At 37.6% G+C, this 16882-nt stretch overlaps 1 protein-coding gene across 2 annotated transcripts in view; it reads right to left on the reverse strand.

Moving 5' to 3' along the window:
- The window catches only part of MERTK (MER proto-oncogene, tyrosine kinase), a 60848-nt gene that overhangs the window by 21017 nt on the left and 22949 nt on the right, over nucleotides 1-16882 (reverse strand). Inside the window, exons 7-11 of one of the 2 annotated variants that reach the window (XM_081945898.1) lie at nucleotides 15521-15704; nucleotides 14514-14665; nucleotides 5448-5601; nucleotides 3595-3715; nucleotides 145-230 (exon numbers count right to left, since the gene is read on the reverse strand). In XM_081945898.1, coding sequence (XP_081802024.1) covers nucleotides 145-230; nucleotides 3595-3715; nucleotides 5448-5601; nucleotides 14514-14665; nucleotides 15521-15704 — 697 coding nt within the window. Of the gene's footprint in view, nucleotides 1-144; nucleotides 231-3594; nucleotides 3749-5447; nucleotides 5602-14513; nucleotides 14666-15520; nucleotides 15705-16882 lie in introns of both variants that reach the window. The other variant, XM_081945897.1, reaches the window with a different exon arrangement.

Raw genomic sequence — 16882 nt, forward strand, 5'->3', positions numbered from 1 at the left:
CCCTGAGTTTATTCCCCCCCCTCTCTCTGTGTATGTGTGCGTGTGAATATGTGTTCATGCATAATTCTCCTCTCCTCTTATATGCTCTGTTTTATAAATGGTCTCCCTTCCCATAAAGGATTGTAACACCTATCTAAAACTTACATGTCAGTTCCACAGTTCTGCGGCCATAAGATTTCTTGACTCTGTAATTTACAGCCAGTTCTGTCTCTTGTCCGCTAAAAGCATACCTGGTGGGGAAAGAAATACAATGTGATACTGCCATCATAATTTTATTCCTGTGAATTCTTTAGGAATTGTGGGTATGGGGATTACAGCTGCTTTATGAGCAATTATTGTCTTCCTTTGGGATTACTATGGGCAGGTGTTTGGCTCAGGTTGAATCAAAACAATGAAAAAGGAAAGGAAATTCCAGCTTTTCCAGTCATGTTTCATTTTTTCCCCTGAGTTATATACTTGTTTCCATTCATTTATCTTTATAAACATTCAACAATTATATTTATCTCCCATAAAAAAGGCTGAGTCATTCAACTATTTTAGTGAAGTGAAAAATTACTTTAAATACTCATTTTGAAAATGGTGTTCATTAATAGCAATGTACTACCTAAAACTTTCGTTGTCATACTTTTAGTTAATTTCCCTCTCATGACTTATAGTTGCAACATTTTAAAAAGAAACCAGCTTCTAAAAAATAAAGAGGCCAAGACAGTTAACGCACTTGAGATTCTAAAAATGTCAGTGGAGAAATAGTTTCAGGATTACCCCTCACGAAAAGCACATTCTCCTTCCTTCCTCTTCTGTCCACTGTCCAATTAATCTCATTCCCTCCTCTCCAACTACTCCTAGCCCTAGGAAGGAAATACCCAAATAAACTGAGGTCCCCATTCCTTTGAGTCAGCATATCCAGTGCACTCAAAAGGAACTTTTTGTGACATACTAAAAAGAAAGCTTAGTCCAGCAAACAGAATTTAAAAACACCCACATTTCACAATTTCAGTCTACTGAATGGGAAGGAAATATACATCTAATATATAAATGGTGTTTTAATAGGTTATATTCCCTTAGTGCCTTCTGTCAACAGAACGGCTTCAGCAACTGGGCACAGGGAGAAAGAGCCATTTCTTCTGCCTACATTTACTTTCATTGCCCTCAAATCTTCTTCAGGGCATTATTTGGGGGGCAAAATACTCTGGGATGAGAAAATGAAAATGAAAGATGAACAGCATGAATAAAAGTTTGTTCACATGATATGAAATTCTAGGCACCATCTTTCTTATTAGAGAATCATGCTCTGAAAAAGAGCTACATTTATACTTAAATGAAGTAACCTACAGTAGGATTTAAAATATAATAATGTACCATTCTCTAACAAAGGGAACTTGCTCTGGGAATTGCACATCTTAAAGTGTCTTAGGTTGAGAAATGTTGCTCAAAAGAAATAATGGTTTTGCAGTAAGTTCTCAGCAGAGCCACATTTGCAAAAGCATGCTATGAAAAAATATTCTTGGTACATTTAGAACAACTACTTTTTTCAAAAGTTTAAAAAAGGAAAGGGCAAGAACTGATCACAAGGTTTGTGAACGGAGATTACAATAAATGTTTGTTGATTATATAAAACGATCTTCACAAAATGTAACCGAAAGTGGTTCCCTCCCATTTGGGAAAAGATTAGAGATCAAAAATTTATGTGCTAAAAACAGGATATAGCCTATCATATTTTTAAGCTGATTCACCACATTACAATTTGTCAATACCAGGATGTTTGTCAAGGATTTTTGTTTGTGCTATCTGTAATTATTTTATATACTAAGTTTTAATATGGCACACCTTCTGTATTTGATGCAATGCATCCTGATTTCAGTGCTAATATTTCCTACATCTATGTGTACCTTTGCCCCGACAATACAAATGTACTTGAAACAGAAGAGCCAGGTCCAATAAAGATAATGCAAAAATGAATTACTAAGGTAGCATAAGCCTCTTTGGTTGCCTGAGTTAAATGCAGGCAAATTACTTCAAAGTTTAGCATAATGTATAAATTTAGTAACTCATTCAACACACCATGATTTGAAAAAGATACCTTAGCACAACATGCAAATCTGGTTTAGGTGCTTCAATCTGTATCTGAGGCTGATTTACCAAATTTCTTTCTTTATTTCTGTGTCATCCACATATTTAACAATATGATTCATCACAGACTTGGCACAGCAGTCACGGATCATCAAGGTGAACTATGATGGATTCAAGACACAGACCTGTGGGGGACCCGTACTCAAGGAAATCACGGTCTCCCACTTTCTAGCCTGGTGCTTTAACCTTTAGACCAATCATCTAGACCAGGGGTAGTCAACCTTTTTATACTTACCGCCCACTTACGTATACTGCCCACCGGTTCCACAGTGATGGTGATTTATAAAGTAGGGAAGTAACTTTACTTTATAAAATTTATAAAGCAGAGTTACAGCAAACCCCTACCGCCAACCATGAAATCTGGAATGCCCACTAGTTGGGCGGTAGGAACCAGGTTGACTACCACTGATCTAGACCATTAGACCAAACAATGCCTAACCAAAGATATAAATCTCACCAATTTAGAGAAGGGGACATAAATCTGAAAAAATGAAATAAAAAGATCAAGAGTTTACAGAGTTTGTATGGAGTACTTTGCAGTGAAAGTAACAAAGAGAGATTAAGTTGCTTAGTGTGCCCAAAGCTGTTTCTAATCCCATGCACAAGTGAATCATGCTTCACAAACATTCTGCATAGCAGGACCTCTGTTATCTAAACTTGCTGATTATATGAATTCCCATCCTGTATTTTCCCTTACCACTTTTTCAAGCATCATTAAAGCAGCGTTCATCTTATTCCAATCTTAGTGATTTTAGTAAATGAAAAGTAAAACAGTGCTCACAACCTGCAGTTGTTAGTGTAGTAATCTGAAATACACATTTGAACACACCTGCTGCCAAAATGCTGCCATATAAATCTGATTTTTTTAACCACACTTAACTTTCAAAGAACTTTGGCCTCAAAAGAACAATCTTTGGAGTTATTCATCTTGATTAGTTATGTCATTGTAATTTCCAATACACTAGCTAGCATAACACCCTTAGGTAATTACTCATAGCACTGAATGTGATTACACAGAAAAAGTTGCACTATATTCAAAACACAACTTACATTGGATTGCAGCTCAATAATTAGTCTTGGGCCAAGCCTGAATTTTAAACCAAACTTAAGCTAACAATTAACTACACTGAACTTTATTCAAAGATCCTGTTTAGTACAGAGTTAAGCCATAGCTTTTGCCATAGGGAATTGCAAACACTGAGAATTCACTACTTCTAATCTTACTCTCAAAATATATTAGATTTTAATTATCATGATTCTTTGGTTAGAAAATGCAACTCTACATGTAGTGGAACCATTTGACCATGGAAGGTGGACATGAATATCAGCTGTCTGGGTAAGTGTTTGCCACAAGTGCCCTATCATCTATTAATATCAACATTAATATTGATATCTGAATTACATTTTAGAAACCATATATCAAGAATTGAGTTTACGAATCTTGTTTTTTGTATAGGTACTTACCCAAATTTGATCTCTTTAATATGTTTCCTGATAATCACAGATATGTACAGGATTAGTCCAATGATGACAACTCCACATATAAATCCAAGGACTATTGTAAGTGAATCTGTATTTCTAGATTCTAGTGTTGTAGAAGGTGCAACAGATATAAAACCTATAAGAATAAGACAAGTTACAAAGAAAAGGAGACTGGCATCTTATTATAGTTGGGGGGGAGGCATTATTTGCAAATTCATGGAAGGAAGGGAGCTTATTATTATAAACAAAAAGTTAGAAATAAAAGGTATAATTAAAACTACGAAAAGGAGAGGACTGAAGACAAATGTGATAGTTTATATGAAAAGTATGTTAGAATCATGGGATTGATGTCTGATTTTCATAGCTGCTGCACAATATTTTGCTATGGTATGAATTATAAATGATTTGCAATCTGAAAAAGGTTAAATATATGAGTATTATCAGATTGCCCAGGATACTAATGTAAAAAAGAGTAAAATACAGATATTACAAAAATTCCTCTAGATCCAAAACTGTTATTCTTGTATCTTTTAACTGGACAAAACAGTGCATTTTAGTGCAACATGTTTTGAATCACATGATTCATTCAAAAACTGGGACCTAAGGCTCCATGGTATAGAAATTTAGTAAATTTTATAAAACATTTATAAAACATAAAACGTGTATCCAAACTTTTCAAATGCATTGTTGAAGTCACTGAAGAATCCAATAAGGATGCATCTCTGAAACAACAACCCAAGAATCCACTGATTGTCTAATAGTAGAATAAAATAGTATGGATTGGACTGCTGTAGTTCCACATGCAAAAAATATATGTCTCAAATGGAATTTTAGAATACCTTCTCTGTAGTAATGTTGAAGGGAAAATTTTATGCCTTGCCCAGGAAAAAGCTTTCATTAGTTTGGAGAATATCAGTAAGGAGATTGGGAATTTGATTGTTCCCCAAAAACCTTTGTCACCCAAATCTATAGGTGACAAAGTATTCACTGCTGCTTGAAATTCAACATTTTAAAATTTTTGGAGAAGTGTGCATTTGGTATAGTTATAGCTCAAAATTCACAGAAAATCTGATAGTTACTCACAAGTTTTATTCTCTGTCACTGTTCCAATTTAAGGGGCTATTATCAATCATCATTACAGTAATCCCAATTGGAAAAACTGGACCTTCAGCCAGTGGTTTAACATCAGCTACAGGCCCTAACCTCAATATTTGGCATCTCTGTTCTAACCTGAGGATTCCAAATTCCAAAGTTTCATCACCAAAATATCCAGGAAACCACAAAAGGAAACAGTGGCAGCAAACTAGAAATTAGGACACTGTGAGTTCTAGTGCAACCTTATCCATGAAGTCAACTGAGTAAAACTTGGGCCAGTTGTTCCCTCTCTGACCTAGGAAAATGACAATTGCAAGCCACTTCTAAAATCTTGCCAAGAAAACTACAACGACTTGTCCAGATGTCAGGAATCAAGACTGACTTGAAAATATCCATGGGTGTGGTATGCATGAGTGCGTGAGAGCGCGCACACACACACAGAGGCACACACACATATACTGGTATGCTGAGGACACTTTTTCCCCATAAAATTCAAGGCAATTTCAAAGCAGTTTCTCATTTCCTGGACCTAATTTATATGGCTTTTCTAACATGCGTTTTCTTGGAATCTTCCTGTAAAACAGATCACTGACTATAGCAGTATAGATGCTGTGAATTTCAATTCATACTCAGTTTGGAGCTTTTCATATAAAAAGCTAGTGTTCTATTGTTACACTGTGGCTACATGACTAGAATTTCAACAATATGTTAACTCATATTACTGTATTAATCTGACTTACCATTGCTTGGAATGAATATTGCTACAGGGTCGCTGAAAGGCCCAACTCCACCATTAGTGACAGCAGCTACTTGCACTATGCAGGTGACATTTGTGGTCACAAATGGAATATAGATGAAATTTGTATCTTTACTGCTAGAAAAAGAGTAATTCTTCTGTGAAGAGAAAAATATTTTTTATTCTACCAGTATCTAGTGGACAAGTTTCATAGGTACCTGACAGATTTGCAAATAAACTTTTGTCTTTATTGCTTACAAATAAGCTTAACAGACACTTGCTAATACCAGCACAATTAGTTAGTTAGTTAGTTAGTTAGTTAACTTTATTGTCATTGCACATAGTACAACAAAATTAAATGCACATGGTACAATTAAATTAAATAAGTATATATTTATGTACAGTAACTGTCTTGGTAACTATAGTACTTCAAGCACAAGAAAGGAACAATTAAAAAGTTGACAATAAGTTATTTAAATACATTTCATTACTGTTTGGAACCCATGCTAAGTTTTTCCCCATTGTAAACAATAAACAGCTGCGGACGATCAGATTAACTCATTACAAATCTGTCATCTGACTGGCAGACAAAATAATAAGAAAGTGTAATTTAACACAAAAACACATTGTAGGAAGCAGTTTGTACAATTGATTTTTTAAACAATATTTCCATGCTCATTCTTCTTCCCTGCCTATGACAAAAACAGAAAATCTCTTGTTTGCTTCCATCATGCTAATTGTGTAATCCCTGATGGTTTAGAACTGATGTGTCATTTAAACTGATCATTGATGCATTGTTTTAAAAAGAACAAAACGTAATAGACTTCTACAAAATAGAAAGAAGAAGAAAAAAGAAAAGAAATTGGGCAGGCAAATTTGTGGGGAGTCCTAAGACAATTTATGGTAATATCATAACAATATTTGCCCACAATCATTTAATTAACCTTCTGGAAAAGTGTGCAATCTTTGTCTACTTACTTGAGAAAAAGTCCAAGTGAGCAAAATAGGACTTACTCCTATCTACACATGGACAAGATGAAATTGTCAAGAATACTTATTAATTGTTCTGACCCAGCCTTCGCAAAGCAATGAGAAACCACTTACTCATCAGTAAAACAACCCCCCTTTTTTATTGTAAAATTTTATTGGTTTTTTACAAATGTTTTAGGGGAAAAGGTAAATAGGTGTTGAAAAATTTTGACAGCTACATCATGCGGGAGGTAGAAATTCCCCCAAATCTCACAACTTTAACCAAAAAGAAAAGAAAAGACATCAAAATTTGAATAAACATTGGCAGCTTTTTGTTTTTACATTCAATCATCAATATATTCAATCATCTTTTGTATCACTTCCGAGGGTTACATTATAACAACAATTGCAAAAATGTTTCAACTCATTTTTGTGATCTGAGTCTTCTAAGTGTTGCGTCCTCCCCTCTGTCTGCTGGCAGAGCCGCGGCCCCTCCCTCATTCACATCTTGTGCACTGTCTCCTGTTTGATCTAGGAGGGCACTATTTTTTGTAATAAAGGCCTCCGCCTCCGCAACTGTGTTAATTCTAATTCTACTGCCCTCCCAGAAAATTAGCATTCCTTCTGGCAACAACCATTTAAACCAGATTCCATTGTTATATAATTTCTTTACTAAAGAGGAGCATTTCTTCCTCTTATCTCTTACTTTCTTTGGAATCTGTTTAAGAATGGTTATTTCTTTGTCTTTATATTTTAGTGGTCCCACCCTTTGAGCTCCTAAGACCTCATCTCTTGTGGTCTTTCTAAGAAATTTAACATGTACTTCCCTTGGCACGTTGTGTGTTCTAGCGTATACTGAGTTAATCCTATAGATCAAATTAATGTCCCACCATAGCTGTTGTTTGTCTCTTTTAATATATTCTGCTAAAATTGTGGTCATAATCTCCTTGAGATCTTCATTCTCTGTTTCTGGCAAGTTTTGGAATCAAGAAAAAAAGACATTCTCTCAAATTCCACCTTTATCATATGGTTTTCAAATTCTACATTCCCCTTCTGGATTACCTTAATCTCTTCCCTCAGCCCAGTCACGCCCCCCTCCAGCACCCCTATTCTCTGTTTATTTTGTGTTGTTTGTTGTTGCGTTTCTCTGAGCTGATCATTTAAGTCTGCCAGTTGTTTTTTCAATTCGTCCTGTCCCTTTAAGAGAGTTTGAAACATTTCCTGGGGCAAAGCTGGCGACCCCCCTGCGGCTGCTGCCAATTCAGGGGGTCCCAACAAGCTGCCCTACAGCAGGGTGCCCCTCCAAGGCTCCCCGTGCTCCCCCTAAACTTAAGGGGAGCCCACCGAGAAGACGAACAGCGGACACAAACGTTCGTCCCCTTTGGGGACCGGAAGTGATCTCCAACCCCCCCTTTTTAAAACAGGGTAGGAAAAGTCTTCATTCATGTTGGATAGACCAAATAAAAAATAATTAGTCACAAATGAAAGTCTTTTCCCTTTCTGAAACAGGACACGAATAGTCTCTGTTCACATGAGAACTCAAGATAAAAAGCCCTTCAATTATTAGGCCAAGCAAAAACAGTCCCTGTTCACACAGGCTGAGGCAAATGCATTACCTATTATTTCCCAGCAGGGAGACTCCGTTGGTACCTCAAATATAGAGCAATTAGACCCAACAAAACTGGTTCTGACAAAGGAATCTGACTTGATTGATGTACCTGGGAAAACAAATGGTTGTCTGTGACAACTGGATACTCCCAAACCCCTACCATTTATTTTCCAGCCAGGGAGGGGCTGGATAGTGTCTATGGCTTCTTTTCCCTGAGAGCCAGCTTATTGCCTTCCATTGCTCTCCTCTCCTCTACGCATATGCTTATCTGGGATAGGCCGCATCTGTTCCTCCCCTCACTCAGCTCAGGTCCCAAATACAGCTGCCTCCCCACCTGGGGGCAAACAGAAGGCCCCACCTCTGCCTCTAATTCTGCTTCCTCATCAGAGCCTTCCAAAGGCTTGGAAACTGGTCCAAGCTCCCCCTCAACCTCCTCCTCATCTGACTCTGCTGCTAGCTCTGCTGGCAGCCGATGGGCCACAACACTAATGACCTGAAAATCTCAAAAAGGTTAATACTGTGTAAATATAGTCAATGAAAATATTATTTCAATAAGTACTACCTGCCAAATTTGTGATTTCAATGGAATCAAAGAAATATTTAAGTTATATTTTTTGTCTGACTTAAATATCACCCTGATGGAATGCCTTTTGTGATGAAATGAGTGTTTGGAGATTTCATCTACGCAGTCATAATAGCATCAAACAGAAAAAAACTGCAAATTTAGGCATTATCCTGCCAACTAGATGTCGGTTCGATCTAATAGCATTAGCACACCCAACTTGAAATAAATTTCTGTTCCTCTAAATTTTCTATATAGCCTATGAATCAACTGAAGAACTGAAAGAAAACGAAACAGTACTTGTAGGTACCACCTCCTTGTAAATTGTCCCCACCCTCCACATTTTCTGTGACTCATAACGCAGCTGACAGACTAGTTTAGTATAATAACATGGTCGATGGATAGAGCAGGTACTGTTTAAACCGGTATAAAAATTCTCTGTAAATAGGAAGTAAGAAAAAATGATAAGGCTGCAACTCTGAGAAAATGAATTTATCAGAAGTATTTTTTTCTTTTTTTTATATAAGCAATTTTATTTACGATTACAGTTATACATATTAAAAACTAATACAAAGTACAAAAAACTTAAAAATCCAGTTTGGCCTAATGGTTAAGCTACTAGGCTAAAAAGCAGGAAACTGTGAGTTCCAGTCCTGCCTTAGGAATGAAAGCTGGCTGAGTGACCTTGGACGAGTCTCAGCCCACTTCAGCTTGTTGAGGAAATTGTGGGGGAAATAGGAGGGGCAGGGGTGGGTTGCCGCCGGCTCGGCCCGGATTGGGCGAACTGGTAGTAGTGGCAGCAGGAGGCTCCGCCCACCTGCCCAGATGCTTTTGCGTGCATGTGCAGAGTGGGAGCGCATCCAAACCGGTAGTCAGAAAATTGGCAACCCACCACTGAGAAGGGGAAAGGAGGAAGGAGGAAGGTATGCTGTGACTTCCCCTTTATCACAAGTCTCAATAATTTTAACAACTTTAACAACCTTCTCATAAAATGTAGCAAACAATCTCTTCCTCCATATCTCATCTCTTATCTTTTGAACAGATCCTTAACAGCCTGTCATTCAGTCCTGGTCAGCAATAGTCATAAGGGTAACCAGACATAACACAATTTATCAAAGATATTTCAAAAAAGGAAAATAAGTTTTTTTAAAAAGGACAGGCTGGGATTATCAGGAAAAGTATAACAAAATTGGAATAAGTAGGTTATGTCAACTTAAATAATTGCTTTCAGAATAATTTCATAAGGTACAGTGATAAAATAGCCTTTTGTGTTGAATGTTTATTCAAAATTAAGTTCAGCTGTGTTCAGTACATATATCCCTTTGTAAGAGTGCAAAATGTAAGTATTTATCACCACTATAGATCATTTTTTACAAATAATTTGTTATACTTTTTAATCTATTTTATTTATTAAATTTGTATGCTGCCCATCTCTCCTTTAAGGTGACTCTGAGAAACTCTATTTTTAAAATTTAGAATGGACATGAAGACTTTATCATTTTACCTAAATCCTGTTGTGGTTACAGTAAAGACCTTTATGACCGGCTTCACACATCACTGTAACCCACTGGAAATTACGTAAATTATTTGGGATTGATTTCTTAGAAACAGTGGTTGCAGCTCAGAACTCTTTTATGAAACTGTATCTATCAAGAAGACAATGGGAAACTGAAGGAATTGGGTATGCTTTAAAAAACTATTTGGAGGAAGTGTTTCAGAACTCACATAGGTTCTTTCACAACAGTTGGGTGAAACAAAGTGCTACTACTTTAACAATCCTAAGTACTGACTCCTTAAAGCAGCAGCTTTCTTTTTCACTTTCACATTGAAGGCTGAGAAAAGCTGAGCTGCTTTAAACCATGGAGGTTTTAAAGAAAAGATTGGACATCGGAAATGGCATAGGGTTTTCTGCTTGAACAAGGGGTTGGACTAGAAGACCTCCAAAGTCTCTTCCAAACTCTGTTATTCTGTTATGTCCAATCTCTTAACAATTTTGAGGTTAGCAGTACATAAACAAATGTACAATGCATACATCTCCATCTTATCTAAAAGATTTTTCTGCCTAAAACATGTTTCCTCTTTTTAAACACCAACTAAACCTTTGGAAAGGCAAACTTAAAAATATTTAACCTACACTGACTTCACCTTCTTACATAAGGATGAAAAACAATGAACAGAGATAACTTTATTACATTGGAGAGCAGGCTAAGCACAGAAGTGTCAGCAAAAGGGGTCAAGGGACAGGGAAAGGACAAAATGAGTGTAACAATAACATCATGCTTGTTTCCCCCCCCCCCCAATTTATTGTATTCTGCACAATCGATGCTTCTGCCTGAGTCCTATTAACTGGAGAATGGGGCAGCCTCTTCAGAGAGGGAACAAGGGACACACAGTTGCCCAGAATTCTCTAAACTTGCATTTAAATGTCATGGAGAAGAGTAAATTGTCACTAGCATCTAACTCAGTTTCAGTTGCCAGTCCAGTTTGATTCCCAGTTAATGTCTAACCTTTGATCAGGCAACAAAGGATTTGGGGATGAACTGTATTAAAAGATAAATCCATATGAAAAAAAATTGGCATTGCATATTTTACTGGGAAAGCTAGTCACACAGATTTATGTCTTGTTCTGAGGATCAGGAAGTAACCTTTAGCTTACCATCTGTAATATAAGTTGCTGAGTTAGCGTCTCTACTCTGAGCTAGTCAGAAGACCGTAACACCACTGTGCTGATTTCAGTATCTTTGTGCTGTGATTTCTAAATCCTTAAAAATGAACTACTTAAAAAGGGAACAGAAAGCTAAAGTTTAATACAAAACAAACATAAATAATATTTTATGGAAAATGTAACATATTTAAATAGCTCAGTGTGATAATCTCTGTGCAGATATTCATACCATGTGGATGAATGTACAATGTATCTTCTGTGCTATATTTTTGGATTAGAAAAGTAACTTTAAGATAAATTAAGTCAGGGGTGTCCAAACTTGGGAACTTTAAGACTTGTGGACTTCCCCAGCCAGCCATGCTGGCTGGGGAATTCTGGGAGTTGAAGTCCACAAGTCTTAAAGTTCCCAAGTTTGGACACCCCTGAATTAAGTCATCTGGGGTAGAGAAATGAACATTTTAAAAAGTGCTATCTTTTGTTTTTCCCTGCTTACCCAGAAAACCTCATGTCTACAGCATAGCTGTTGTTTCTCTGCTGTATAACACATTTAGCACAATACTGAGGGTGGCTAGGGATGAAGAGTTTTGGAGGAAGACTCCCAGCTACGCAACATCTTCAGGTTCAACTGGCTTAATGTTATTTGAAAAGCACAATGCCAAAACACATCTGGAAGTGAACAGTGACTTACATCCTTATCATCTTGTGACTGGATTACTGCATTATGATAATACAAGGGGCTGCCTTTGAGGATAGTTTGGAAGCCACAGCTGGATCAGAATGATGGCAAACCTTTTTGTGATGGCAAACCTTTTTGTAAAGGCATGCCAAAATTGTGTGCACGCTATTGTGCGTGCATGCCCACAGCTACAATTCAAAGTGTCCCACCCACCTGCGCATTCACATGCGACCCCCACATGCAACACACACACACAATGCAGGGGGAGGGGAGAGTATTCATCCTCCCCAGGCTCCGGAGGCTTTCCTGAAGCCTGGGGAGAGCGAAAACGGCCTCCCCCAGCCCTCTGGAATGCATGCCTGCAAATATGCCTCCTTGTGCCACCTGTAGCATGCGTGCCATAGGTTTGCCATCATGGGAATAGGCCATCCAGGCTACTAAAGGAAGAAATTCATTGTTGCAGAATTTTCCTACAATACTTATAAAGGGCTGAGATGGACCATGATGAATTTCAGGTGCAATATAGGACAGTAATCTCATCTTTCGACTGTGATCACAATAGAAAAGGGATTCATTTCTGTTTATATAGTTAAAGGAGAGGCCAGCACCAATCTGAATGTGATTACTGTAATACAAAACAATTCCCCGTAAAACCTAAATAAAATGAGAGAAATTAAGCTATCATTCACCATGATATCCTTTATGATGGCTAAGAGATACATGTAGTCTTTGAGTTATGACTATTCATTTAGTGACAATTCAAAGCTAAATAGCACAGAAAAAAGTGACTTATGACCAGTCCTCACACTTACGACTGGCACAGCATCCTTATGATCCTGTGATAGCGATTTGGGAACTGGACAACCAGCATATATTTATGATGGTTGCAGTTTCTCAGATCATATATCCCCTTTTGTAAACTTCCCAGGCAGTTTATGACAAGCATAGTCAATGAGGGAAGCTGGATTCACTTAGTAACTATGGTGATTCGCTTAACGACCATAGCAAAAAAGATTGTGAAATTGGGCATTGTACTGCGATATCTCACTTAATGACTACATCGCTTAGTGATGGAAGTTCCAGTCCCACTTGTGGCTGTAAATCAAGGTTTACCTGTATGGGTGAGGAATTTGCTTCAAGGAATAGTCTACAAACCAGGTAGAGGGAACTTATATGACCAATGTAATTCAAAGGGCTTTTTTTTTAAAAAGTACTTAGGCCAGCATGTATATGAAATTACTTTTTCCAGCATCAATAAGACTGATTTTTCAATGGTAGAAATCTGCTACAGCAATTAAGAGGCAAAAACCCTTCAGCATATAATAAATTTAAGATCTTGCCAATTTGTGGCAGCAGGCAAGACTCCTGGATGGTACTAAACAATTATAGATAGTCCTCAGGTTACTTGTTCAGCAACCATTCAAAATGATGATGGTATTAGGAGGGGGAATTATGACTGAACCACAAAATTGCAGCTATGCAGTATCCCCACGGTAACATGACCTGATTGCCATTTGCAATCTTACCTGCCAGGTTCCCACACCAAAGTCAATGGGAGGGAAATTTTCAAGTCACTTCTCTAATCACTCTCTACTACAAGCTTCTAGTCAGCCTCCTCATGCTTCCCAGCATCCCCCACCTCCCACTAGCCCTTCCCGACCCCCCTGTGGACTCCACTGGACTGCCTGCACTTCCTAGCACCTGACTCCTCTATACCCTCCCCATCCTCTTCATCTGGAACTCCTATCTCTTCCTGCTTAATGACCCAGGTGTCGGGGTTATCATGGCAACCAGAACTGCTGGGATTGCTGTCGTTAAAGAATGCAGTCAGTATTGTGTTTTACAACCACATCCCTTAAGGACAGCAATTCTAGTCCAAATTGTCATTGTATCTCAAGGAGTAACTGTAATAAGGTCAAAGAGCTGAGCTTCTTAGCTTGCAATTAGGACTTCTTAGGGAAGCATTACACCAAGGAGAAAAACTGTTCAGGAAGAGATACTCAAGAAGCTGCACAATATTTGATGTTAAGGCCATGCCTGCTGGACAGAGATAAGAGAACAAAAAAAGATGACATGTCCTTCTATTGTAGGAAGTCTGATTACCCCATATAAGAGCTATCTGTTCTTTTCAAGGTATCTTGCTCTGTGTGGAAAGAGGATCTCAGAGAGAGAATCAAAAAGGAGGCAACTAGAAAGAGAGAAAATGGATAGTTTATGTTCTTGACACAAATTCTGATTGACCATTTCCTTTTATATCACACAGCATGAGACACAAAAAATAAGAAAGCATGTAAAGCTTTCTTTTAGATGAGGATCGTGTAAAGTGATCCACACCTGATTGCTTCTTGGATTTTTGGCTAAGATGAAGTGCAGGGGGAAAAGATATCTGGGTCTTTGATTTTGAAAAGCTGTAGCTCATGACAGAAGGCATAATTAGATGGATATAGTCTAATTCTTGAGAAAACAACTTGTATTCATGATATTTCTTATGCCACCTAAAAGGCTGATGGTTGCCCAAGTTTTTTTTTAAAAATCCTTTCTTTGGGATATTCAGTGTTGACTATTTAATCAATATTAATTCATACTTACAGATCGTTCTGATGTTTGCCATACATGAGAGATCCTGTAGCTCTGAAGTTTGCCATTCATCTGTGAAGCAGAAGGCTTAATCCACTTGACTATTACTGAAGAACTGGATTCGTTTATAAAGATTGTGACATTCAAAGGCGGAGCAGATGGAGCTTAAGAACAGAATACAGATACAAATTAATTATACCCCTAATTAATTTTTTAGGTGGAAACAGAAACAAACAAACAAACAGAAATAAAACAATATTTATTGTCTTGGTTCTCTCGACCAAGAGAGGGAAATGACGTCCTTGCTGGGATTGACAGGAATTCAAATTTTAGCAGGCTGCATTTTACAAATAAGGTATTTTCCTACATCCCTTTCTATATGTTCAATCCTCCCTAAATTATAGTTCTATGAATAATAGCAGAATCGCAACATATATTTTCATTAAGAACAATTTGTACTAATGATCGGGGGAATGGAGTATGTATCATTCAAAACGAAAAGGAAGTAAAAGACAAATTACTTGTAGGTCATTATCTTGCTGACTCCATAGTTTTGTTAGTGCTTTTCATTTTAGAAAGTTTTTTTTAAAGAGTCTTATATGCTACTTGCATAATATAGTGTGCAGATATTCATATATTAACAAAAATGGCACAGACATGGGAATAGAAGGGGCTCATTGCTTATTGCCAGTGATCTCACTGGCACGAGCCACCAATTGTAATCAAATGTAAAATTGTGGCTAGGAAGGAAGATACTGCTCTATAGAACAAAGTGCCTCTGAGCATTCAATCAGCCCAGGGATTTGTTTGTACAGATTGGAATATGCATCTGTCTCATTTCATACCACATTTATTTTTGTTTGCCCCTACCTTTATTTCAGTAAATTTCAGGAAGAAAGGGGCTTACTGTTAAACCATAGAGCATCAGAAATTTTAGCTGACCTACTACAAATATCCTGGAAAATGATCCTTCATTCCTCTGTCTGCTACCATCATGCTGCCTTGTTGATATATCTTACCTCCTTCAGTTGTACTGGCCATAATCCAAGGGCTGAGACTTGACCATCCTACTTCATTCATATAAGAAACACTGATGTTGTAATCCTTCATGGCTGATAGATTCTGAATAAGATATTGATGCGGTGGTACAGAAGTGTTAAAAATCATCATAGAAGTGTTACTTGGTGCATCAACTTCTTTTACCTAGTTTAAAAAATGTTAAACAAATATGTTAAGGAAGGAGTGCTCTGAAAGTATCTCTTCAATTATCCATGCTTAATTTTCAGTCTTAAGAAGGTGGCTGAGGAGTCCTTCTTTTCCAGGGCTCATTGAAATCATTTTGATGACAAAAAGTAGCAAAGTGTACTCCTCCATGATGAGCACTGGATGGATTGAAAGAATGACCTAGACCAGGAGTGTCAAACTGATGTATCACAGCAGCGTCACGTCATGTATTGAGACTTTTTCCCCCTTCGCTAAACTGGGTGGGGTCAGGGCCAGCATGTGACGCGTCTGGCCCGCGGGCCGCAAGTTTGACACCCTGACCTAGACCTATCTGGAATTCTGCCATGACGTAGAACTCAGCCAGTAAATGAAAGTAATGCTGTTAACAATCTAAGCTTTGCTTATTTTTACAAAAGCTGATTAGAACTAAAGTAAGAAAGACTAGGGTGGGATTAGGTTGTTGTTGTTTTGAAGGAAGAGTTCTAAGTAGCCCAAAATGTTCATATACTCAGGTTCTCTATGACTCCCACAAAACGCATTGCCTTTTACTTGCTGCTGTACTCCATTTGGCAATTTGTTTTATATAATTATAATGTAAGGGAGGCCATTCTCTCAGGAGACACCTCAAGGCCATCAGGAATAACATAGTCAGTGAGGCAAGATCATATAATTGTTTAGTCAATCAGATTTGACTATAGAGATCATCAGAGAGCCAAAGGATGGCACTGACTTGTACTCCCACTTGCAGTGGAAAACAGCTTTGCTCCCTTTTATAGGCATTTCAATGTCTCAATGAATAAGGGAAGATACATTTCACAGGATTCCCAATCCCATTCCTGAGAACACACACATACACACATGCATTTAAGCATGCACAAAAATAGGTACCGTTTCAATTCAGTCTCTTTTCAGCCTTTGCAGCATTCAATAAATAATAGCATTAAATACTATTGTACCCTCTGTAAAGAAAAGCATAAAAGGCATTCAACAGTGCTATGAGATGCTTTGGCAACTAAATGGAGAGGTAATTATAACCAGCTGTTCTTATTTTTGGATTGTTTATTTCTAAGAGTTATAAATATACCTCTGGCTTTTAATTTCCCCCAAATAGTAAAAAAAGGAGGTGGAAGAGATTACTTGATTTAAACATAACATCT

This window comes from Natrix helvetica, assembly GCF_964273705.1.
Source record: "Natrix helvetica genome assembly, chromosome: 2".
Classification (NCBI taxonomy): Eukaryota; Metazoa; Chordata; class Lepidosauria; order Squamata; family Natricidae; genus Natrix; species Natrix helvetica.